Source organism: Falco rusticolus, chromosome 1 (genome assembly GCF_015220075.1).
Source record: "Falco rusticolus isolate bFalRus1 chromosome 1, bFalRus1.pri, whole genome shotgun sequence".
Lineage (NCBI taxonomy): Eukaryota > Metazoa > Chordata > Aves > Falconiformes > Falconidae > Falco > Falco rusticolus.
The window spans coordinates 69,484,330-69,510,614 of NC_051187.1; the positions used below are offsets into that span (position 1 = coordinate 69,484,330).

The 26,285-nt window shown below is 36.6% G+C and overlaps 1 protein-coding gene across 13 annotated transcripts in view; it reads left to right on the forward strand.

Moving 5' to 3' along the window:
- Nucleotides 1-26,285, forward strand: part of FRYL (FRY like transcription coactivator) — a 180,279-nt gene that overhangs the window by 90,495 nt on the left and 63,499 nt on the right. For 8 of the 13 annotated variants that reach the window (XM_037383559.1, XM_037383467.1, XM_037383473.1 and 5 more), the window contains 14 exons: nucleotides 727-828; nucleotides 3,619-3,663; nucleotides 6,860-6,963; nucleotides 7,596-7,704; nucleotides 8,672-8,758; nucleotides 9,421-9,592; nucleotides 10,306-10,438; nucleotides 10,691-10,798; nucleotides 12,111-12,348; nucleotides 12,999-13,184; nucleotides 13,282-13,368; nucleotides 14,159-14,427; nucleotides 14,871-15,066; nucleotides 16,042-16,166. In XM_037383559.1, coding sequence (XP_037239456.1) covers nucleotides 727-828; nucleotides 3,619-3,663; nucleotides 6,860-6,963; nucleotides 7,596-7,704; nucleotides 8,672-8,758; nucleotides 9,421-9,592; nucleotides 10,306-10,438; nucleotides 10,691-10,798; nucleotides 12,111-12,348; nucleotides 12,999-13,184; nucleotides 13,282-13,368; nucleotides 14,159-14,427; nucleotides 14,871-15,066; nucleotides 16,042-16,166 — 1,961 coding nt within the window. The remainder of the gene's footprint in view (nucleotides 1-726; nucleotides 829-3,618; nucleotides 3,664-6,859; nucleotides 6,964-7,595; nucleotides 7,705-8,671; nucleotides 8,759-9,420; nucleotides 9,593-10,305; nucleotides 10,439-10,690; nucleotides 10,799-12,110; nucleotides 12,349-12,998; nucleotides 13,185-13,281; nucleotides 13,369-14,158; nucleotides 14,428-14,870; nucleotides 15,067-16,041; nucleotides 16,167-26,285) is intronic. The other 5 variants (XM_037383521.1, XM_037383530.1, XM_037383577.1 and 2 more) reach the window with 1 other exon arrangement.

The window sequence follows — 26,285 nt, forward strand, 5'->3', positions numbered from 1 at the left end:
TACATGGTTAAACTCCTTCTGTAAGAAGAACATAAAGTAGTTGATGTTAGTATTCACCATGTAATTTTATTTATGAAGTCAGAAACATTGTTACATTAAGTTTACAATTTAATTTTTAAAATTTTGCTTCATAACAAGATAATCTGCAGTCAGATTTGAAATTTATCGCCATTGTTCATTCTGCTGAAATATGTGGTGTTCAAACAAATCTTATGCTATTAAAGCAAAGAAAAGTCATGCTAGTCAGCATATTCACAGACTATTAAATGGTGCTTCATTCTTTCCTAAAGCAGACCTTGCGTAGAAGCAACATTTCTGACAACCTAAAGCCTGCCTCGGTTTTTACTGAGTTGTTGATGTTTTTCCTGAATATTCTGCTTAGTGATGGTTCCCTCTCCCAGCACGTAGGACCCCATGAATTGGGTCGTGTGGTCGCAGGGAAAGAGTGGATATTGTATGAAGGGTGATATTTGAGATCAGGCCTTGCTAGGGAGTGAGCTTCACCATGGTCCTGCTGCCACAGTCTTACACCATGAGCTCTTATAGCACGTGGGTTATACCTAGGACACCATGCCTGGCACACGTGTCCTAGTGCAGGGGAAGGCTGCCGTTCAATGCTAAAATGAGAGTGAGAAACAAGGACCGACTGTGTCTCATTCTCAATGTACAAGACTTGATAGGTCTGCAAAGAGCAATTTGATCAATTCTTTTTCCCCCTGCTCATAGGCTTTGTATCCATTGATCACCTGCCTGTTGTGTGTCAGTCAGAAACAGTTTTTTTTAAATAACTGGCACGTTTTCCTGCAGAACTGTTTGTCCCATCTAAAGGTAAGAATCCTTTTTAATTCAGGAACTGTTGCAAATTGATAGCATTTATTCCAATATGTTTTTAGCATTTTCATGCCAAATAAACAGTGAATATTTGGCTGTTTAAAAGGACACTGCGAACTATTTTCCTAAAAAAAAAAAAAAAAAAACCAAAAACCAAACCAAATGTCTTAAGTCTCCGTTAATGTTAAACTTACTACTAAGTTTTTGTAATGCTATGTAAAGCTGGAAATAAATGTGCCCCCCCCGGGGACTATCAGTTTTATTAAGTAAAATCTGTAGAACTATCTGCTAATAAATGCTATTTATGCCAAATAAAGTACAAACTGTAATTCTTCATGTGCAAATTATATGTAAGAAAATAAGTGGTTTGTCTGCTCCTCTAAGTAGAATGTGTATAGTAAATGCAAAATTTCTCTTTCTTGTTCCCTTACCAAAGAAATAGAAAATTAATTGGGAGTCCAGAAAAGATTATATCTACAGCCTGTGATATGTATTTTCCAAATAAAAATTACAGTGTCCCTTTAACTCATGGCTTCAGTTGATAGCATTGTAAACATGAGTTGGTTGATAAAGAGATCAAGATACTTAAAAATTAGGGATTTGTTTTAGTGACTTTATCATAGCATTAATTGTTGTACATGGTTTTTCCTTAATTTTGATTAACATAGTTAATGATTTTCCCTAATGTATAATTTTAATAAATTCTTTGATCCACTTTCACAATATTCATTCTGGTTAGGTAAGAGTGAAAATTCCGAAGCTTATTAATAAAATATGTAAACCAGCATGAAGTCAAAAGCAAACAGGTTTAGCTGCTTGGATTGTTTTTTTAAGGGTCATTTTGTTTTCATCTTCCACACTTTTCTGTTGCTTGTTGGGTTTTTGTATATTTATCATCTAACATTGCAGTTCTTTTGCAATATTTGCCGCAATTTTTGTTCTGTTGTTTATTTTGCTTATGGAGGCTGCTTTTGCTTTTGTTTTTATGAAGCTTTTTAAAAAATTCTTACAATCCAGGAGTTGCATTTTTCTGGCATAATGTCCATTGGCTGATAATGGATGTATTAAAACTATAAACGCCAGTAAGTTTAACTGGTAGTTGCTGAGCATGCATTTTATATTTTACTTAGTTTTGTTAACCACTAACAGCTTAACACATTTACTGTAAGGCTCTATTCAGCAGAAATTCTACATATGAATTTCTGCAATTCAGAATTTGCAGTGTTATGATGCTGTGCCATCAATGGGTTATTTAGGATATTTTATGGCATGGTTTAATTTGGCCCACCAAATATTATTTGGATTTTTGGGTGTCTACTGTGTTCAGAAATTCATGGAGTTTAATTTTGAAAAATACACCCCCACTGTTCTCACGTGTCTTACGAATTAATGTGTTCCTGTATTTCTGAAGCTAATTAAATGCATGCACTCTGTAATAAGTAATCTCATTAATTTATAAATCTGAATTTCACAGCAGTTTAGTCTTTTAGATTTCCCCTTCCTCATTATATTTCCTGATTTTTCTAATGACTGAAGTTATTTGATTTGCAGTTACCTAAGTATTTAAAATGCAATAAGGATTCCAAATCTATTGTCTCTACTGTCTTTGTTATTTAATAAAGCAATTTTGAAAGTTACTGGGAGATACTTTAAAATACTGGAAAGGTTCATCCACCACTACTGTGTTGGTTAAAATTAACAAATTAGTGATTGAAATAATGACAACACTTAAATTCTGTCACAGGGTATTCTGTGAAGAGTACAGGTTTGAGGTAATGTAGGTCGTGGATTCATGGTGCTCACTTTATTCCCTGGTGCCTGCCCTGGGCAAACATTTCCTAGCAATAAACGCCATCTGGTCACGCTTTGGTGACGGAAATAAGGAATTCCCCGTTTGCCATGGTGTGAAAGCTCACATCTTTGTAGTTGCTCCATAGTACCTGATGCATAAGTATATTCATACCCTACCTTACTTTGCAGTATTTCGGTGCTATGTTGTACTTGGTAATGTTTCTGAGGGTGCTCTGAATCTCAGTCCGGTGCTAGCAATGTTTATTGCCCTGGTACTGGGTTTTGGTGCACATTACATCAAAGCAGGCTTATTATAGGAGGCAAACATCCTAGTCTTGCTGAAAAGAGGAAACGTAGGGGTCCGGACTGATGTAAATAGCAGATAAGTGAGTTGTAAGAGTCAGTTTAGACCAGAGGTGTACCAAAGGGTTTGTTGGTATATGTATAGCTGGCCTTGTGTCCCACAAAGCAGTTGGGATGCTTTTTCGGCATTGAGCCCAGCAGGGCATTTCTCTACACGCTGTAGCGTAGGCAAAATACTGAATTTGTTCAGCAGGCAGTAACGCTGGGTCAGTGTTATCGTTTTGCTTACTTTTTTTACTAGTTTTTAGATGGGTTAATTCTAGCAGGTTTGTCAGAAAGCTGATAGATTCTGGGATGAAGCTGAGTTGTTGTGGTATCCGTACCACCTCCTCCAAGGAGAGGAAGGAACATTTAAGAAAGCTGCTGAAATGGGAGAGAAAAGTGTCTTTATCGTTCTGCACCACTGTCGGGTAGAAAAGAATAATTTTTTTCACAGTTTAACCTTAGTGTCTGTTACCACAAAAGAAAGTTGGAGGAATGTTTCCTACCACTATAGCAAAGCCTGTATTTCTACTGAATAGAGTCCTTACTAGACAGCTATCTGTTGTTTTTGTGCTTTTTTTTCATCTAACATGCATGTGCCTTCCATTCTCATGTTTGTTATGTTTTGCTGTCTCACATTGCTTTATTTAGATGCCATCTAACAACAGTATCAGAAAACAAATAGAAACACTTCAGGTGAGTTAATATGTCGATGTGAACTGTTGCTTTGTCTCCTGTAAATATTTTGGTTTGGTTTTTTATGTTAATTGTTGTATTTTGTGCTTTCCCTTCTTGGTAAAATTGCTGTCAGTACTTTAATAAGCAACAGGACTAAGAATAGATAATGTTTCAAAGATTTTTTTCTTGCCAGGGAGTAAAGGAGAAAGATCAGAAAATTATCTAGCATCAGTTTTTCCTTGAGGGTGAACATGTAACTTTGAGTATCAATATCACAGCTGGCTTTCCTGAACAGCAGTGCATGTTTCAACTGGAAGTAAATTACCTATTCAGATGTATGGTTTTTTTCTGTTAATTCATTTCAAATAGTGTCTTGCATGTGAGCAAACTTGAAAACATTTTCACAATTAAAAAATGTGAAACTGATATGCTATAACAACTTGCAGTGCACTAACTTGAAAGACTTTTACACTGTTGGTTTTGCAGGTTTTAAAAAGTAGACATTGTTTTAGTTCAGAACAGAAGAAAAGTTTAACATCAATATTAAAAAGTACTTTCTTCAGTAAGTGACTACATTTGCCTAACATGGAAAAAATGCTATTTTGTTTCTTGCCTTCATTGAAATATGTTTCATTGACTCATCTTAATGTATCATGTAAAACCACTGTAGATTTGCTCTTACTTTTTTGGGTTTGTAACAGAGATATAATTTTTACAGCTTATTCCATAATCCACTGATATAATTCATGTTAAAAGTGTTAGGATTTTAAACAAAATTGTGTTTGAAAAAAAAACAACAACCACAACCCAAACAACCCAGAGTGCTTTCAAATCTGACAGGCATCAGCTAAAAAAGACTCAAATTTAGCCAGGCTGGTGAATTACATAGCCGTATATACTGTATTCTACTTGCAGTAATATCAAAGAGAAAAGGGAATGCTGACATTAACACCAAGTGTACAGGAAGTGTGCCATAAATTAGACCCCAAAAGCCATTTTCTTCTAGTATATATAGTTCCTAATTACAGGAAGAGATAACAAAAATTTTCAGTGCTGAAGGATTTAGAAGTACTGCTGTATTTATTTTGTAACCCTTTTAAAAAGGTGAATGCCTCCTTATACTTTTTTTTTAAGCAAAGAAGCAACTTTGTCATAACTAATCAGAAGTAGCTATATTGGATGATAAACCTCCTAACAGATAGAATGTTGTTAATGCATTGTGAGATAATCTGCTACCTATACCATTTTTATTTTTTTTATTAGACCATTGAAAGCTAATAGTAAATTTTTGGTTTTCTTTAGATCTCTAAATTAAGCTCCCCTTCAGAATATTAGAAATAAGAAAACTGAAGCATTACTCCATTCTAGACACCGCATTTCAGATAGACTTTGGTAGTGTGTCTACCAACGAATTCACCAGCCTACTTTGAACATGGAGAACTGCTGGCCTGCAGATTAAATGTGATGACTTTTTTGCTGTTTAAGTTGATTAAAATCACCCTCTCATACAGTTTTGAGTGTTTGCTTCTTCCTTACAGTAGCACTGCTGGTAAATTAACTTGACAGTGGGACAGCTATCTTTTTGAATACTAACCAGGGACAGGTGTCATATTTTGCTGGTTAGATTTTGTCTAGATCACCTTCCTAAATCTATCCACTGCCTAGTTGCAGGTGTGCTAATTCAGAAGTGATTGCAGGGATATATTGATGGGTGTGAAGAGGGAGGGTAGAACAGCATTATCACTGATGTAGACTGGGTTAGGTTATTACGTCTAATATTCTGGTAAAGTCATGTATGTTATTTGTCTGTGAAATACCACTTTTGCCTCTGTGATTTTGTCATAGGCTTTTAGCCTTTCTTCAACTAAGCTGCTGCCAAAACCAGTAGTCCCAGCCCACCTGTGTTAATGCCGTCCAAATTACTCTCCTCCATATAGTCTGTTGCACAGACATGGCCATGAAATTATTTGGATCAATTTACTGCTGTGAGTTGGACTTTCTTACTGCTAGAGTCAATACAAAAGAGCAGTGAGATTGTGGAGGAGAGAACTGAGGATGAGACCATCTTTTTTCAAACAGTGTGATCTTAAATCCACTTACACCATTTGTGAAATCACACACCATTTGTCTGGGGAGGGCAAAGCAATCTGTTATTCTGACTCACTGGCTTGTGGTAGAGGCCACAAAATATGAAATTACTTAGGCTTAAGCCATTGTATAGTTAGGTCTTGAAACAGAGAGAATTCACTGCAGATGGGGAAGGTGTAGTTTTGGGGTGCTGTTGGTTTTTTTTGTTGATTTTTGTTGGATTTTTTTTTGAGACTGAGAGTGTCTAAAATGATGACAACTCGGAATCACTTACTCTGTTCATAAGCTCATACTGTTGGCCGGTTTGAAGAATCTCACGGGACAGTTCAAGATCATAAATGCACCAAGAATCCCTAGTAGGAAAAGGGATTGCTGGAGTTAGTACAAAGAATGTTGGTTAGTTACTATTATACACAGATTAAGAGCTAGGAGGAATAAAGCTAAACTCCTAGTAGCAGCATTAAGACAAAAAAAATAATTGTTTTTCATAAAGTGTATAATTCAAACTGAACGATGCCACAAGATTTTGTATTAATTCAAGAGAAATCTAGTTTAATTGTTACAATAAAAATCCATTGGAAGTGAGTAAACACTAATACAGCCCAGAGGAAATGACTAAGTTGGGTGAAGCCTGGGGTGCATACCCGGAGAAGCATCCTTGTGTGCCTGCCCTGTTTTGCGTTCTTTTCTTCTGCACTTGCTACTGTCTGCTGTCATAAACTGAATGACGGATTTAGACTTTGTGCCTGATCCAAAGCAGCTACTCCGATGTTTTAGGCAAACTAGAGTTAGTTTGCTTTAAGTAGGTATTCGTTACTAATGGCTTTCTGAGAAAAATTCTTGTAAGTAGTACACTCTTGGTATTCATCTTAAGAGGAATATCTGCTTTTTAGTTACTCTGCTGTAAAATAATGTGGAATTACTAGCTAAATATTCAGGTAGTATTGCAAATATGCAATACAGGATTGTTTTCATAAAAGCAGATTAAAACTTGTAGTTGGTATTAAATACATCAGTTTTCATTGTAAAAAAATTTGAAACTATTCCTGAAAGTCAAAAGAGTAATAACAGAATTTTCTGAGTGTCTCACAGGCAACAGTAACTGTATTTTTCATTTATTTTACAGAATAAAGATCCCAAAATGTCCCGAGTTGCACTGGAATCTTTGTATAGGTTATTGTGGGTTTATGTTATTAGAATAAAATGTGAAAGCAACACTGTAACTCAAAGGTAAGTTTATTATGCAAAGGAGTTTAAACTATTGATTGGTGAGGGGGGTTTCCCACTAGTGATATCAGAAGAGATCTTGAAGCTCAGGAGTGATCTAGTCATATAAACAAGGGAACAAAGACTTCATCTTAACAGAGGAAAGCGAAAGAATTTGATTACTTTGATGAGGAGAAAGAATAGAGTCTACAATTGTCTTTGCAGGGATAGAAGAGGATGGAGATGTAAGAAGTAGGAAATGTATTGAAATTAAAAGGCACTAACAGTACCAGAACAAATAGGGTATGAAGTGGCCATTGCTAAGTATGGGCTGGAAGTGAAAAAGTTTTAAGTATAAATTAGTATAACGAGAATTTAGAATAGTCCTTCAGATTTTGCCCCTCCTCCTGACTATTACTAACTAGTTTAAAGCAGGATCTTGGTCACTTTATAAATAAGCCCAGAATACTGTTGCCTGTGTCAGTAGAGGGCTGTACTTTCCATAGGTGGTCCTACCTGTCTTAATGCTTCTTTGTGCATTGTTTAGTAGCAACACCTCCACACACACTTCCAGATTTGAACTGTAACATCTATGCTATTTAAAAAGATGGTTTTAAAAGTTTTTTTTAATTTCTTCTTGTTTCTAAATTCTTTAGCCGTCTCATGAGCATTGTATCAGCACTTTTTCCAAAAGGATCACGTAGTGTGGTCCCACGAGACACACCTCTGAATATATTTGTGAAGATTATTCAGTTCATTGCTCAGGTAAGAATAAGCCTAGGTAGAGCTATAAGAATAGATGAGCATTATTTGGAAGACTTGTAAGTTTATGGTTAGGTTTTGAAGTATTTGCACTGAGGTAATGGTCTTATATCCTGAGTAGAATTTCCCTAAATACTTACAAAAATGAAACGACTCATTCTGTTTCTACTAGTGGGAAAATTATTTTACTTAAACTTCAATAACTGTTGTGTATGAACATTATAATGTTTACTATTTACATTTCTATTGCACTGTTGTGTTTGTGTATGTGTATATATATAAATCCACTAATATATTTAGTATATCCCATCTTAATATTTTTATAAGGGACAAAGCATTTGAACAGTAATGTCCACTTATATTTAGCCTGGAGACTAGCCTCTGTAGACAGAAAAAATATGCAATGCATGTATTAGTGTGTAGTTAGTATTGCATTATGGTTAATATTATTTTAGGTTCTTCTGGTGTCTTAATGTCAAAATGCAGGATATGATCTCACAAGATAAACTCTCATTCATCTATAACCTTATAGATTAGAGACATGTTTTCCTGTCTTGCAGATAGCTTGTCTGTGCTTCAACTTCCAAAGCAATTTGCTTCTGGTCATACAGGGACGAGGCAAAACACTCAACCCTTCACTGTTAATATTTGTTTCCTAGGGCTCCTGTTTTTATCATTAATTTTTAGGTATTTAAAACAGTTCAGCTCATTTGTAGAAATGTGTTCAACTTGATCAGAATTGTCTGGGAATTTTTTTCAAGAGAAATGATTCAACCATATCAGGGGATGAGCTTGTTGAATTGTACTATATTTAAAAAGGAACATTAAGTCATAAGAATGAATAGGAAAAAAGGAATATTTTTTATTTTTATTTTTTAAACTTTTTGACAGCACCTGTTCCAAGCCATGAAATTAAACTATTCCTATTAACTGAAAAGAAATGATTTTATCAATCTGTCTTCCTTTACAGGAACGTTTGGATTTTGCGATGAAAGAAATAATATTTGATCTTCTTAGTGTTGGAAAATCACCTAAAACCTTCACTATTAATCCAGAGGTAAAAAAAGCTCATTACTTGCATACAGTGAGAACAGAGCATTGGGGGATTTTATGAGGGGAAATTGGTTAACTATTTTAGAGCCAGGATGTAAGCAGAGTAGTAAGTATCTGAGTGGGTGTTCTGCTAAAACTAAAGAAGTAAGTAATTGTAGTTTGCACAATTGCTGTTTCATTTCTGGTGAATGAGCTAGCAGCAGTACTACAGTTCAGACTCCTTTCAACAATAATTTCAGTAAGTAGGTGTGAATTTTTGTTACAGTATAACTGTAAAGCCTTTTTTCAGAGAAGTCTTACCTGGCTCTTATGGTTCAAGACCCAACTGAACAAATGAGATGTTTAAGCAATCTGTCATTCTCAAGATTCATATTAAGTCCTTTGGTGCTCTGTACTATAAAGTATTTGGTATATTAGCCTATGCCAAGTCAGTTAACTGGAGTCAGTTATGGGGAGACACTGAAGACTTAAACTTTATTCTTATTCTTGTTACTTTCATTACCCTAATATGTAACATTTAAATAATACCTGTCCTACTGGACCTATACTGCTGTCTGTTTGAAAGAGGGGAAAATGCAGTTTGTGTTTTGCTTCATCTGTGTTACTTTAATGTTACAATTTCTTCTGTTTTCTCTTTCCTTTTTCTTCCTTTTTTTGCTATTGAAGAGGATGAATATCGGCCTCAGAGTCTTCCTTGTCATAGCAGATAGCTTGCAGCAGAAAGATGGTGAACCACCAATGCCAACAACAGGAGTTGTTCTTCCCTCAGGAAATACTCTGCGTGTGAAGAAAATTTTTCTTAATAAAACGCTGACAGATGAGGAAGCAAAAGTTATAGGTATGTTGTATTCTTTTGTAAGTTGGCGTTCCAATATGTGCATGCATGTGCGCAATTATTCTCAAGCAGTGGGTTGGTTTTTTTTAAACTTTATTTCTGTATTTATTTTAATTGTTAACAAGAATCTAATCATAGTATATTTTAACAGAATTGCTTTGATTCTTTAGAGAGGGCTGCTAGACAATAATATTGACCTTCTGGTGTCTGAGACCAAATCCATGGCTTTTTTTAAGTGTTCCGCACTGCCAGATTAGCACAAAGAAGCCTGAGTGCAATTAGTGTCGTAAATAGCGTGGCAATTTTAGTTCCCTTGATGTCATTCTAGAATGTCCCAAATGTCCCACAGCTGGAGTAAGACAGTTTTGATCCCTGTGCTGTATTGATCTTCTGTGGATGAGGTAGTCATCTCTAAAGGACTGTTTCAGTGTGTAAAATTTAAACTAGAACTAAAATGCTCAGAGTTGAGAAAACAGAAAAGCAACTAATGGTTGCTTCTTTATGATCTTTCTGAAAGAAAGTTCTACTTCCATATAATGCCTACTACTACTCATTTAACATCTATTTCTTTTGACATTTAAAGTGTGTATTTCATATCAACTTTTGTACAAGAAGAAGTTAGTTCGAAGCTGAGTAAGTGGCAAACGTTTTATTAAAAATGTGAAAATGAAATGAGAATAAATGAAAGAGGTGATCGGAACTCTTTGGCTTTTCAGGAATGTCCATATACTACCCTCAAGTCAGAAAAGCACTAGATAGCATTCTTAGGCATTTGGACAAAGAAGTTGGAAGGCCCATGTGCATGACTAGTGTGCAGATGTCCAATAAAGAACCTGAAGACATGATTACGTATGTACTGAATTACAGCATTGTCACTGTCACAGTTATATGTCATTATTTTTATGCTAGAATGTTGCAGATACCATCATTAATGCATTAAAATTGTTGGCCTTTTTCTTGACTATTAAATGAATGCTAATTTAATTAATTAATTATAACAGGTTTTGTTAGCTCCTTAGTTTTGACATGAAATTGAAAATATTTGCCATGTACTGAAGTAGATTTTCCTGTTGTTTTGTTGGTTATAAACTGGTTTTGTAGGGGTGAGAGAAAACCTAAGATAGATTTGTTCAGAACTTGTATTGCTGCTATCCCAAGACTGATTCCAGATGGCATGAGCAAGACTGACCTCATTGAATTGCTTGCAAGGTAAAGGAAATTAAATTCTGCTCTTAGTGATGTTTCTTTTTAAATGCTGTGTGTATAAGAGTTCATCAGTGCACTATATAGTGTGAGTCCGCTGCACATAAAATCCATTCTTCCTATTCCTGCCTGCTTTTTGCAGTTGGTCAAGTGTTACTGGCCAGAGTAGCGGGAGGTAAACCTATTCTGAAGGTCTTCCACTTATTTTTATAGATAATTTTTTGAAAAGTAGGAATTTCTGTTGCTTTGTTTTTTGAACTTGTCTTATCTTTTTGTTACTACTATCATACTTTTTTCAGCTTTTATATTTTTTTCTTTTTCCTTCCTATTGCTACTACTGTAAATTATCATAAAGGCATTCTTATTTGACATTACCAAAATTGGAGACGGGCACTTAATGGCAAAATTTTTTTCTTGTTCTCTACTAATCCTGCTTCCTTTTTCCATTTTTTTTATTCAACACTACCCATATTCCTCCATCTCTTATCTCAATTTAACTTGAATGTGCCTTATCAGTACTGATAAGTAGTTGAGACAACTGGACAGCCAGGTGTTTGCAGGTGGGTAAACTGAGCATTCAGTGAGAATATGTAGTTGTGGTACATGCAGGCGGTCTTTATGTATTACTAGAGTGATAAACCTTCCTTTTTAATTTTTAATCCAGGAATGGTCTTAGCGCGGAAATACGGGATAGCTTTTAGCTTTTAAATTATAAATTCATTTGCATATAATGTGTTCAGTTACATATATAAAAAAGGTAGTGGTGTGGGAGAATAAGATGTTTCTAACACTTTTTCTTCAGTGTCAAAAATCACATAAAAGACATGAAGTATTAAGTAATAATACAGTACCAGATAAGTTTCTTCTACCATAGCTGAGACGTATTTTTAAGCATATATGCAAAGGGGTTTTTTTGCGAGTTTTTTCTCCTATCCAGAGTAAAGCTGCTTTATCTGCAGAAATAATCTGTTCTTTTCATTTTTATTTGAAGAAAATAACCTGTACATCACACTGTGCCCCAGCTCTAAGGCGGTTGCTCAGATGCGTGCAAAGATGTGCCTATATGTGCGACTTGATTGTCACACTTGAAAATTATTTGTCTGTACTGAGTTTTGTGAAGTCTTGGATTATTTTGCTATAGTAGTAGTGCCTTCTGTTAGTAGCTGGTTCCAGACGTATTCCACGCAGAAAATGCATGTGTGGAAGTATTCTACATTGTGCAGTAAAGAATGAAGATTTAACACCAAACTTTAATTTATAAAGGCTGGTTAAGTGTATGCCAATCTAGGGTGATGATATCGGTATTTTTTCTAAACAGGCTGACAATTCATATGGATGAAGAACTTCGTGCCTTGGCTTTCAATACTCTCCAAGCATTAATGCTTGATTTTCCAGACTGGCGGGAAGATGTTCTTTCAGGATTTGTATATTTTATTGTGCGTGAAGTGACTGACATCCACCCAACGCTTCTTGACAATGCAGTAAAAATGTTAGTGCAGCTCATAAATCAGTGGAAACAAGCAGCCCAAATGCACAATAAAAACCAAGATTCTCAGGTATTTCTAAATAAGGTCCTTTGATTTTAAAACATGGTTTGAATCTACGTAGAATTTTATTAGTAGGCTTTATTGGTTTTGCTAAATAATAAAAAATTCAGCTTACTTTCTTACAGTGCTTGAAGATTTTTAGATCTATTATTTTAAATCAGCGTTTTTGTCAATAAAGTTACTTCAATATTATTAAGTATTACCTAAACACTAATTCAAGGCCACATTTTTGCTTACAACAAAAGTCATCATGTGTAACTGGAAGTATATTAAGTAGGAGCAGTTAAACAGTAGAACTAGTAAAAAAGCACCATTTTTTACTAACAAACAGAAAGAGTCCAAATAGTTAAATTTTATACAATACTATATGTAACAGTATTACTTTATTTTTTAATTTTGCCCTCACTGCATCGTTCCTGTGAGAAAACGAAACAAGAAAGACTTTCTTGTGATATTTGTTTGGACTGAAGTCAGAGAGATACTAAAAAAACCAAAGTAGCTGGTATCATGCAATTCTCCTAATGCAAAACTTGACTAGTAGCCAAACAAGATCTAAATACCTTATGATTAATTCTGCCATTGCCAATTATGGAACTATTATAGCTTGGTTGTGTTAATATTTTTCTTAATTTGCTTGACTTCTGTGATCTTTTTCTCAGCGTGGTGTATCCAATGGGGCTGCCCATACCCTTCCTCTGGAGAGGACCCTTTATTCCAGTGTATTTCATGTGGTGGAAGGCTTTGCTTTAGTCATCCTTTGCAGCACAAGGCCCGCCACCAGGAGATTAGCTGTCAGTGTTCTCAGAGAAATAAGGGCCTTGTTCACACTTCTAGAAATTTCTAAGGTAAGAGTTGATGACCCATTCTTGTGGCTGCTTAATGAAACTGCTTTTGTCTTGACTTTGTTTGAGCTTTTTATGTTTTGCCTTTTGTCTTTTGTAGAGTGATGATGAGTTGGCTATAGATGTAATGGACAGACTAAGTGCTACTATCCTGGAGAGTTTCATACATCTCACTGGGGCTGACCAGGTAGGAGAGTTTTAACATTTGGATGCAAGATGAGGGGTTCTGCAAAACTGTCCCATGCAAATTGTATATATTTTAAATGATAGCATCACTATGTTTGTGCTAACTTTATCAGCAAGTTATCACCTTAAAAATCCAAAAACTAACAAACCCAACAAAACAAGAAACTCAAAAAATTTGAGGAATGTTGTGAAGCTGACACTTTGTGCACTTTATGGTCAGTGGTGTCTTGTTATGACCACCATATACCATATATATCCTTAACTGTGTTTTCTCATCTTGCTCATAGATTACCATTTCTTTGAAGCAAAGACCACCACCTTTTTCTGCAGTGATACAGTGTCTTAATAAAGTCAATGTGTCCTTTATGCATGATGAAAACTATAATAACTATCCATAACAACAGAATTCTGTATTTATATATTTACCAGTAACTCTTAAGTATCAAGGAAAAGCTCTTCTGATTTTAGGTTTAAGAAACAAGTTGGAGTTCAGTAGTAAGGCTTTTAGAGTCTGGAATCTTTTGGAATTATTAAATCCTAATGAGTGAAAGGGCCTTTTTCTAGAATTTATTGTTTCCTAATAGCCAGTTCCTTCCCAAACAGCATTTTTATATAACTGTCCATGCTAGGAATGTCTGTAAAAAAACCCCCATATATTAAGTAATGTGTTTTATCTATTCTAAATGTAGTTTTGACACTGATACTTTCTTAGGTTTTTAACAATGAAGACATTGTTACTTAATATACATAGATGTAAAATACTGCCTTGTTCTCTTTTTTTATGCACACAGACTACTTTACTGTACTGTCCCAGTTCAATAGATTTACAGACTCTGGCTGACTGGAATTCCTCCCCCATCAGCCACCAGTTTGATGTAGTCAGTCCATCACATATATGGATATTTGCACATGTGACTCAAGGTCAAGATCCATGGATCATAAGCCTCTCAAGTTTTATGAAACAGGAAAATCTCCCAAAACACTGCCCGACAGCTGTAAGCTATGCTTGGACGTTTGCTTATACCAGACTCCAACTTCTGTCTCCACAAGTGGATATAAAGTAAGTTAATTTCTGAAGTAAATAACAATATATTATATTGAGTATTCTTTCAAGATTTATCATTATTGCGGTGTCATCACGTTTCAGTGAGGTGGTGTATGGCCTGTTAATATTTTCTGTAGGTTTAATTCAGCTTTCTATAACAAAAAATTAAAGTAGTTCTGTCTGGAAAAATGTTACCTGCTGTAAAGATTAATTAATTCATGCCTTCAGTCATATTGTAGTTCAACAAATTTGACTATAAAAGCATACATTATTGATGTACAGCTGTATTCTGAACAATTTATTCAGTTTACGCCATGTTAATAATTTTGGAAGCAATGGCATGTACATAATTGAAAAATAAATTCAGTAGAAAAACAAAGTGAAATCTGGTAAGCTTTATTTACTATACTGCGCTTTTTTTTTTTTACTATATGGAGTTTTTTGGTTTTTTTAAATAGCAGCCCTATCAATGCAAAGAAAGTGAATACTACTACAAGCAGTGACTCCTATATTGGGCTGTGGAGAAACTACCTGATTCTTTGCTGCAGTGCAGCATCTTCTTCAAACTCCTCCACCTCCACAGGCTCTGTGAGATGTTCCCCTCCTGAGACGCTGGCGTCTACTCCCGACAGCGGTTACAGCATTGATTCAAGAGTAGGTTCTTCTAAAGCTTACTGTAAATAAGTCTATATGTTATTGGAAGTGGAGACACCTGAGGCTTATAATAACTGTCATAATTCTCAGAAACTGGTGTAATTTGTCTGAAAACACGTTTTAGTATACATTTGTCTTTCATGTGTTTAGGATAATGTTTCAGTTTGCGTCTCCCAATCCGTGCTGTAGAGGCTTTTCTGCTTATGTTTTTTAAGGCAAAATCTAATCATGTCATAAAAACATTAACCCAATCTCAGTCTTATCCAGTGGTAATGAGGAAATGTTTACCATTGACTGGGGGTTTTTTTGCTGTCAGTTGGCTTGTGCAATTCTGAGCAAATAGCCTCTCACGTCAGTAACTGAAGCAGTGACATATTCAGGCATAATGTATCTTGTTACATTTTTCCCAATGACAGATAGTTTTCTGTCTGCCTTGCTTCATATCACCTGCAGATTTTTTCTTTTTGCTTGTTTGCTTCTTTTTGTTTTTCTCCTTTTTGGCTTCCTGTAGAAGGTACAGTAGAGGTAAAGATAACTCATGGAGTATGCAGCAGATTTTTGGCAGGAGCAGCCTATTCCACTTGTTTGTTGCCAGGATCCTTTCCCTAAATCTGAGGAACTGTAGACTGAAAGCTTTGTTCTGTTTGAGAGCTGCAGTGGAGTCTTAAGGAATTGCACACCAGAAGTGTTTCCTCTTCCTGAGGAGGGCAGATACACTAAAGATGCAAAGCATCTGTTTATCATGTTGAGGCATTCGTTGTGATCTGACATGGAATTATACATGGAATGGAAAAGTAGTTAAACTACTATTTCAGAAAGTCTTTTTCCATGTCAAATACCAAATATTTCATTTTTATAATTTTAAGTCACTGATACGTGTGAGAAGACTGTAAAATTATAGCACATGTTTTAATGTCACATCACCTGATTGTCTGGTAACTACATCATTCTGTTTTATTCTGGTTTTCTTCTTAGATCATTGGCATTCCATCCCCTTCCTCCTTGTTTAAGCACATAGTTCCAATGATGCGCTCTGAGAGCATGGAAATTACAGAATCCCTTGTGCTGGGACTTGGCAGGACCAACCCAGGAGCTTTTAGGTAACTGTTGTTTCATCTGGTTTTATGCTAATTGATTACAAAGCTGGGGAATCAGAGCTCAGAAAAAAAGTTTTGCTTTTTTTTCTTGCAAGAACTTTGTAAAAAGCTCTGAAAACTGATTACCATTGTCTTTTCCAGCATTAGTGGTGTGAAAAGGATTGTTGGAGGTTGAAATAATTTTATGTGGTCATGTCTGCATAAAGGAAAAGTTAGTTGAAATAGTAAAGGGCTGCCTTTTATTGATATTAAAGGTTGCCCTTATGTGAAAGAACAGGCCCTGTGGGCTATTAATGTCTGAAATTTTAATTATTAATAATGTTTGTATAAGAGTTATTAAACCCTCCTTAATGGTATTGCCAGTAAACATAGGTTTCTGAGTTCTTTATGTGTAGAAATTTCGGGATAACTGTATTCTAAAAAGAGATTTTTGGATCAGGCTGAAAAAAATACCAGTTACAACTGTTTTCTGACTAGTTCTGAAGCTTCGAAAATGTGTGGCACATCCCTCTCCCCCTTTTCATTTTTTTTTTTCTGAGTAAACTTCCTGTAACTTCATAACTAATATACCTTTCTCATAGGTTGTACTATGACAAGTCCATGTGGATTAGTTAGGGCACTGGTAACTGTGTTCTACTGTAGCAGAATTAAATCTCTGCCAAGCCACTTGTTCTGTCAGTTTCATACATCGTGTTCAACATAATTGGATTCAGCTCATAATCCAAGATTTTTGGTTACTCTATTGTGACAAGTCTTAATATAAACGTCGAATTCAAAATGGTCTATCTAGCCGTCGTGGCTTTCCTACCCCAACTGAAATTTGCTTTTCTTAGGATCCTAATGTACTGTACTGTCAGTGTGTATTACAAATCCACTGAGGTGAAAGGGCAGCTCTGTGCCAGGAAGCCATGAGTTTTAAAATGCATCTCCATGCCACTGTCTTCAACTGACAACTCTTTCTTTATGGAAGATGGATGAAGAGGGAGAACATCTGAGGGGACGAAAACTTCCTGAGAAGACCGGTGCTCAGCATCAGATGTTCTCTGACAGCACCAGCCTCTTAATAGAGTTATGAAGTTGTACCATGCTATAGCAATGGACTCCGCTTCTGCAGAAGAAATCAGGGATCACTAATACCCTTGGTGTTAAAGATTTGCTTCTTGTCTCCAGTCACTTGTGTCCCATAATAATAGCAGATGAGGAGCCAAAGGTGTATTTGAAACTGTAATGCCAAGTCCTCAGTGACAGTATTCGGTTTTAATCCTGTGATGATCTTCTAATTTTGTACTCTGTCTGACTTTACTCTCCTACCAGGAGTAAAGCAAGACTTTATCCCGTGACCCTGAAGATCTACTGAACAGTTGAAATTATAACTGTGCTCTAGAAGTCTAGAAAATGCTTTCAGAAAGGGTTTCACCAGAAATCCTTGTTTTCTAAATTTGAAACAATTAATTCAGCAAACTTTAGGAAAAAAAAAAAAGTATGATTCTCATCAGTTTTCTGATTTCTGTGTTTTGTTTCTGATGACCAGCTTTTTTCCTCTTTCCAAAGTGTGTACTCCCACCAGATGCTAACTGTAGCCCATCCTTCACTGTTGCAGCTCTGTGCTGATTTGTTGTTTTGGTTTTGTTTTTTTAAGCACTGTTTGCTCCCACTTGGTATGTGGGAATTTTTTTCATTATAGATTATATGTATGTGCAGTCCACTTAAACTTGCTAGAATATTCTTTTTTGTTTTCTCTTACTGATCACATGAAATTGTCTAGGTTTCTCTTGCTCTCCATTGGAAGCTGACCCTTTACTATGTTTTAGCACAAACAACCTTCTTCAGATTCTTTTCTGTGTTTAAAAGAAAGTATAAAACATGCTTAAGTCTTGTAATTGAGCGCACTGCACAAGTTTGTGCAGCTTTCTGATCACCTGGACCTGTTCTCTTAAGGAAAAACTTTGAATGATGTAGCAGAGAAGTCAGTCATTTACCACAAAAAATTGAAGTGGTTTATGCTTTTGATATGTCCAAATTACAGTAGCACAGGAAGTAGAAAAATGTGTCACACTCCAATAAATCTAAAGTGGAGGTGGTAGTTACTTTAATGTCTGTTAACATAGTAAAACCTGTATGTTTTTACCTTAGTATTTTGTCTACGTATATCCATACTTTTGGGAGTCATAATGTTACCGAAATCTCGGAGTGAAGAATTTATCAACACCAATGCGATGTAGATAAGCAAACACTTCTTTATTGATGGCCGGGTGCGTGAGTGAGTCTCCTCACGACCAACGCACACCAGGCTTCAAAATCATACACCTTATATAGAACTTATTCATACGTATTCATGCATAAACATAGTATTTCCCGAAAATCATTAACATACTCTCGCTTTGTATGTTAATTTCATAGCAGCTTTTGTTGTGCAACTACTAGTTTCATTAAAATATATTTCTTATTCCTCTATATTTCTATTAAAATGATTTTATAAAATAAAAAAAATAAAATAAACTTTTCAATACTTTCACATTATTTACATAGCAGTAGTTTCAGCATATTTTGGTGGTGGACTATTATCTTGGTGGAATGGTTGGTACTTCTCTCACGATCATGCGATTGACTGCAATTCTATTGATAAACTGTTTCTTCAAACAAGCATATACTAGCATGATCATCAGAAAGACAACCAGTAACAGAAACACAGTTTTGATTATAGATTGTATCCAAGAGCTTAGATTCCATCCCAATTTGTTAAAAATTTTCCCCAGCCAATCTTCTGACATATCTTCTCGAATTGATTCTGTTTCCTTTTCAGTTTTACCTAATAGGTCCAGATCATGTTCCACATCTTGAGTTACATTTGGAATGTGAATGCAGCAGTGGTCCAGTCTATCCTAGAGATATCCACATACTCGATGTTCTTTAAGTAAAAGCATATCTAATGCCATTCTATTTTGTAAAGTCATTCTGGAGGTCACCTGCAATTTCCTAAATCCCCTCTTGGTGACATTTGCTAACTTTTCTACCTGACCTTGTTAATTGATAAAGCCATTCTCTGTTTCTATATGAGGCTATAGGATTCAAAAGTGATTCAAGTGCTCAGCCAGTTTTTACTCCTGTTGATGGTTCTTTCCAAGTATCATCATTTGTCTCAGACCTCTTGGTTAGTTTTAATTTTAAACTTTCCAAGGGTCCCTTAAACGGTGATTTCTTCCAAATCGGGCACAATTTTGGCATGCCTAAAGTAATTTGTTTCACCTTACCATCTAATGGTAAGGTTCCGTCACTTAACGTCCAAACTAAATGTCCTGGACTTTGAATAGTAGATTTTCTGCAACTAAACAGAGTTCCTCTTCTGGGTGTAAAAGTGCTAGTTAAATTGAGAGTATTCTTCAGACCTCAGCAAAAACAACCATATTTTAAAGCAGCGGCCAAAGGAGGAATTTGTTGAATTATTAAATCTGCATTGCTGATATCATACACTTTTTCACATTTCCACCATGGCACTGTTTTATTCTCCTTCTCTCTCAATGAAGTTGATTTATCATTGACTGAGGGTAAAACTACGAAAGCTTTTCCATCCCAAGTAAAACACCAAGGAGTTCTGGCCATGTACTGAAATTGAGAAAATATGGACATAGACCATATAGAGTCCCATTGTTCTACTGATTGTGTACCTTGGCCTGTTTTGTTACACTTCCATTCCATGATGTTTTTGCTCACATTGGTTTGAAGTTGTTCATCATAAGAACACCATCCCACAGTCTTATATCTCCCTATTTTGGTAAAAACATAATTTAACAATTTTTCACAATCAGCCCGACTACCTGGAGATTTCCACTGTTTTCTGATAACCCTTACTTGTTCATACCATTGAGTTACTGGCCTTTGTTCACAATAGGTGGTCTCATTTTTATGTTCCAGATTGGTCAGATTCATAGTTAAAATTCCCCACGGAATGGATTCACCTGCTGCAGTAACAAGCAGTAATCTGTGTAACATTCTGCAAGTTGGCAAATCCTTTAATCAATCCCAACATCGAATTTTCCTCAGCCATTTGTTTGGGAATGTCAATTACTTTTCTGTTTCTAGTTGTCTTTTGTTCCTATCCACCAAGTCAGTCCATGATCCTACCACCACTACCGACCAAAATAAAAGCCAAAGAACAATCAAAACCTGATATGAAAAAATTAGACATGTTTCAGAGTCAGTTTTAAAGTCTCTGGATCATGGTTAGCAATCTTCCATGGAGTAGGTGCTTTCTTCACCCGAATATAATGTATCCAAGCATCTGATTCTGCAGTCTTGATAGTTGTATAAGTGGTTAACAGTATCTGGAAAGGTCCTCTCCAACGTTCCTGCAAAGGTTCAGAGGTCTAGGTCTTCACATAGACATAGTCCCCTGGTTGGAAATCATGCACTGAGTTCTCCAGGGATAAAGGTCTATTCCAAATAACCGCACTCCGAATTGCAGCCAGAGTTTTCCCTAGAGAAAGCAAATAGTTATACACATCCTGTTTTCCTTTTATATGTATGTTTGGATTTGGTTCTGGAGACTCATATGGTTTTCCATATAATAATTCATAAGGACTTACTGAGGTTCCACTCTTGGCTGTACTCTGATTCATAATAATGCCAATGGAAGCGCTTGAGGCCATTTTAGATTAGTTTCTTGACAAATCTTACTTATTTGTCTTTTTAAAGTCTGATTCATCCTTTCTACCTTTCCACTAGATTGTGGCCTCCAGGACGCGTGTAATTACCAAGTAATACCCAATACTTTGCTAACACTTTGGACTACTTCAGCAAAAAAGTGTGGACCTCTATCAGAAGAAATTCCAATAGGAACTCCAAATCTTGGAATTATTTCTTGTAGTAACTACTTCACTACTTCTTTTGCTTGTGTGGTGCGACAGGGAAGGGCTTCTGGCCATCCTGTAAAAGTATCAACCCCCACAGGATGTACCGGTACCCATTTTGTCTAGGTAACTCTGAAAAATCTACTTGCCAATAATCTCCAGGTTCTGTACCAGATTTTAATCTACCCATTTGAACTCTTTTCTTCATCACTGGATTATTTTTCAAACATACTTCATATTTTGCAGTTATCATTTTAAGCTATTCCCAACATCTTAACTGATACTACTTGTTTCTGTAAAGAAGTTAGTAAGGCTTCCGCTCCCCAGTGACATTCCTGAAGTTTTGTTTGAATTACCTCTCTCATCAAAAGAGGTGGAATTGCTATTTGTCCATTAGGGGTTACCCACCATCCAGCTAGGTTTTTCTTAGCATTTAATAACTGACCTTATTTGTCATCTTGTTCTGAATATCTTGGCCTTTCCCTAGGAGGGGTTACTGTTTTGGAAGGAATTATTGCTATCTGTAATGTTTGTTTCTTTGCTACCTTTCTTGCCGTTTTATCAGCCAAATTATTCCCAGCAATTATTTTTGTGTTCCCAATTTGATGTGCCTTACAGTGCATGATTGCTACTTGATCTGGTTTCTGAACTGCTTGCAATAATTGTAAAATTTCCTTTTGATATTTAATGTTTGATCCTTGAGAGGACAATAGCCCTCTTTCTTTCCACAAAGCTCCATGGACATGCACTACCCCAAAGGCATATTTTGAATCTGTCCAGATATTTACTTTCTTTTCTTTACTTAATTCTAGGGCTTGAATCAAAGCAATAAGTTCCGCTTTCCGGGCTGATGTGGTATTCGCCAATGCTCCTGCTTCTATAACTGTAGTATCTGTTGTTACTGCATATCCAGTGTATCGGACTCCTTGCTCCATAAAGCTGCTTCCATCTGTATACAATTCCCAGTCTGGTCGCTCCAATGGTACATCCTTCAGATCTTCATGACTGGATTAAACATACTCGATGGTAGCCACACAGTTATGTTCCAGTTGTCCTTCTTCCTGTATGGAGCTTAAAAACACTGCAGGATTTACTAGGTTAGTTGTCTTTAGAATCACATCATCTTGTTCAGTCAGTACTACCTGGTACTTCATCATTCGGCTCGGAGACAGCCAATGTCCTCCCCTTTTTGTTCTAAGACAGTTATCACCATGTGCGGGACATAGACTGTTACTGTTCTTCCCAAGGTCAATTTTTGAGCTTCTTGTATGAGCATTACTGTTGCCACCACTGCTCAAAGGCAATTCGGCCACCCTTTACTCACTATGTCCAGTTGTTTGGAGAAGTATCTGACTGGTCTTTTCCAGCTTCCTATCTTCTGAGTTAACACGCCCAGTGCAAGGTGTTGCCTTTCATGAACAAACAACTGAAAATCTTTGGTTAAGTCTGGAAGTCCCAAAGCAGGTGCAGACATTAAGGCACACTTTAATTCTACAAAGACCTTTTGCTGTTGTGGGCCCCATACTAAGGGAGAATTCTTTTGGGCCTCATATAGCAGTTTAGCTGTTAGTCCATAGTTCATAATGCAAGGGTGACACCACCCAGTCATTCCTAAAAACGCTCTGAGTTCATGAATATTTTTCAGCTCAGGTATACTACAAATAGCTTCTTTGCGATCTTTTCCCAATTGTCGCTGCCCTTTTGAAATTTCAAAGCCCAGGTATATCACAGTCTGACAGGCTATTTGGGCCTTCTTCCTGGATACCTTACACCCATTTAGTCCCAGAAAATTCAGGAGGTCAATAGTCACCTGTATACAAGTAAATCTTTCTTCTGTAGCAATCAATATGTCATCCACATATTGTAGAAGTAAATGTCCAGGTCTTGGTTTGTCCTGTTTCCAGATCTCAAGTTCCTTTGCCAACTGATTTCCAAAAATAGTTGGACAATTTTTAAATCCTTGGGGTAATCTGGTCCATGTCAGCTGCATCTTTCGCCTGGTTTGTGGATTTTCCCATTCAAAAGCAGATAGTTTTCTGCTTTCCTTTTCCAAAGGTATACAAAAGAAAGCATCTTTCAAATCAAGCACTGTAAACCACTGATAAGTCTCTTTAACGCTGTTAACAGCGTATAGGGATTTGCTACTACAGGATAAATATCCTTAACTATTTGATTCACTGCTCTCAAATCTTGTACTAACCTATATTCACCCGAGGGTTTTCTGACTGGTAAAATAGGAGTATTATACTCAGATTCACATTCTTCTAAAATGTTATACTCCAGAAATGTATTAATCAATTTCTTCAGTTCCTGCCTCACTTCTGGTTTGATTGGATATTGTTTAATTTTCACTGTCCCTGTACCTTCCTTCAAATCTATTTTAACAGGTAAATTTTAACGATTTACCAGGAATATCTGTTTCCCATTGTGTAGGGATCACTGCCAAATCCACCTCTGGTGGAATTTCCTGCTCCTTTACTTTTTCTTATCATCAGGATTTCTCCGGTTTTTGACTCAGGTATTTTCAAGAAAAGTTCTCCTTCTTCAAAAACAATTTGTGCATTCAATTTGGATAACAAATCCCTTCCTAACAAGGGTATCGGACATTCTGGTACATACAAGAATTCATGTGTAATTATCTTATTTCCAAATTTCAAATCCAGGGGTTGTAGAAATGGCCTGTTCTCTTCTTTCCCTGTTGCTCCTATTATATTGGCTGGTTTTGTTCCAATTTTTCCTTTACAGGTATTTAATACTGAAAAATGTCGCTCCTGTATCCACTAAAAGTTTAACTTCTTTTTCTCCCAGCTTAATTATAACCAGAGGTTCAGCTGGGTTCCCCTCCGGTCCCCTTCAATCATCTAAAACCATTACCTTGGCCATGTCTTGATAAGCATTCCTATTTTTAGGACAATCCCAATCCCTTTTCCAATGTCCTTCCTCCCTACACAAAGCACACTGATTTATTCCTAGGGAGGTATTAAATTTCCGATTGCCACAGTTCATACAACCTCCCCTTCCATTAAATCCTCATCCTCTGCCTCTTTCTCTATCTGCCATCCTTGTCACTACGGCCAATAATCTACTTTCCCTAATTTTTCTTTCCTCTTTTTCTCTCTGGTTATATATTTTTCTATGCTACCTCCAGCATTTTATTCAAACTCCTTGAATCCTCTCCCTCAGGTTTCTGGAGTTTCTTCCTTATATCTGGTGCCAATTGTCCCATAAAAATCAAAGCCAATTGTATCTGAGCTGTCTCTGTTTCCACTCTCAAATCAGTGTATTTCCTGGCAGTTTCCTTTAGTCTCTCCGGAAATGCTGAGGGAGATTCATTTTTATCTTGCCTTACTTCATACAACTTGACCAATTCAGAGATTTAGGCATAGCATGTTCAACTCCATATAAAATCCATTTCTGATACCGACTCAGTCTTTCTCTATGTGCCACATTATTTGGGTCCCACTGCAGATCCCCAGATGGAAAATTCTGCTCTATTGTTCTACCTGTTATTCCATTCAACACAGCCACCTCTGCCTGTGCTTCGCCAGTTTTCAATACCATCTGCTTCTCTGTATCATCTAACAAATTATCCAGGATCACCTGTAAATCATTCCCGTCTGGATTCTGCGTTCTGATTATAGTATCTACTACTCTGCCCACTCTCTCAGGATCTTCTCTATAAATTCCTGCTGCCTGTTTCCATGCCATCAAATCCATAACTGAAAAAGGTACTTTCACATATACTGGCCCATCACTACCAACTCCCTGTCGCAGGGGAGCTATTGTTTGTGTCTGCTGTCAAGTTCTCCGTGAAACAGGAGTATGAATTACAATCTCAGGTAATCTCTCCTCCACATCTTCTATTCCACTGCTATCTGGTTGACCCACCTGTTCTCATGCCCTATATTCTCGACCCTGATTCCTTTCTCTTCTAGGAGAGGATATATCTGATTCTGGTCCTTCATCAATTTTGGAAGCAATTCTCTTCTTCAAACAATCTTTCCCAATCTCACAAGTTGAACAACACGTTTTCACTTTCTTATTATCAGCAGTTATAGGCATTACCAGATTATCTCCAATAGTTAACTTACATTCATCCTGCCAATCCTTTCTTTGTCTTAAGTAAAAGAACAAATCCACATACGGCATTTCACTTCATTTCCCCTGTCTTTTACAGAACAGCATTAACTGCAGAATAGTGTTATAATTCAGTGTCCCATTCATGGGCCACTTTTCCTGATCATCCAATATATACAAAGGCCACCAATTATTACAATCCTCAATCATCTGTCTCTTTCACAGAACATCGTGTAAATCTCCCCAATGTGCCAATAAACATCCCAATGGAGAATTTTTTGGAATTTTGTCATTTGCAGCAAGTTTACCCATATTTTTACTTTTAAACAACTGTGTTAACTTGGATGCCATAGTATAATCACTTTACAGTACAATACACAATCACTCAAATCTGTCACTCCGATCCGTGGATTCGAACTCCACACTCACTTTGTGTTCTATTGCACGTCTCTCCTTTACAGCCACACTCACACTTTTCCACAACTGTTATCTTAAATAAAGGTATATAACACAATATTATACACTTCTTAATTGCTACTCCGTATACAATCAAAGAAATAAACAATTTCACAAAATAACACATGAAATACTTCTAACTTTTTGTTAGAGGTGCTACCTTAGAGAACACTATAGCATATAGGTTCTCTTGTCTCCGCTGTTGTCCAGCCCTGCAATAGCTTTCGCTTATGTCTTACGGGCAGACGCCTAGGCTTCCACTTCCACAAGGATCCTTTAGTCCAACCCTGCACAGCTTTCACCACGACTGACAGGCAGACTTACTCAGTGGGACTTGAACCCACTGGTGGGACTCTAACCCACTCACTATAGAGGGACTCTAACCCACTATTGTGGGACTCTAACCCACTTACTCTAGTGCACTTATTATAGTGGGACTCTAACCCACTTACTACAATTTACAATGAAGAAGTGTCTTACCAAAATCCAGGGAACGTCGCAAAGAGCCTTATGGATCGGGGATCGATGGGTATCCCCGAGAAATCCTTGGTGCCGGCTGGAACCGATCAGGTCCCTGACTCCTCCGGTCTCCTTCAGCGAGGTCCCATCTGGGTCGCCAAAACTGTTACCAAAATCTCAGAATGAAGAACTTATCAACACCAATGCGATGTAGATAAGCAGACACTTATTTGTTGACAGCCGGGTGCGTGAGTGAGTCTCCTCATGATCAATGCACACCAGG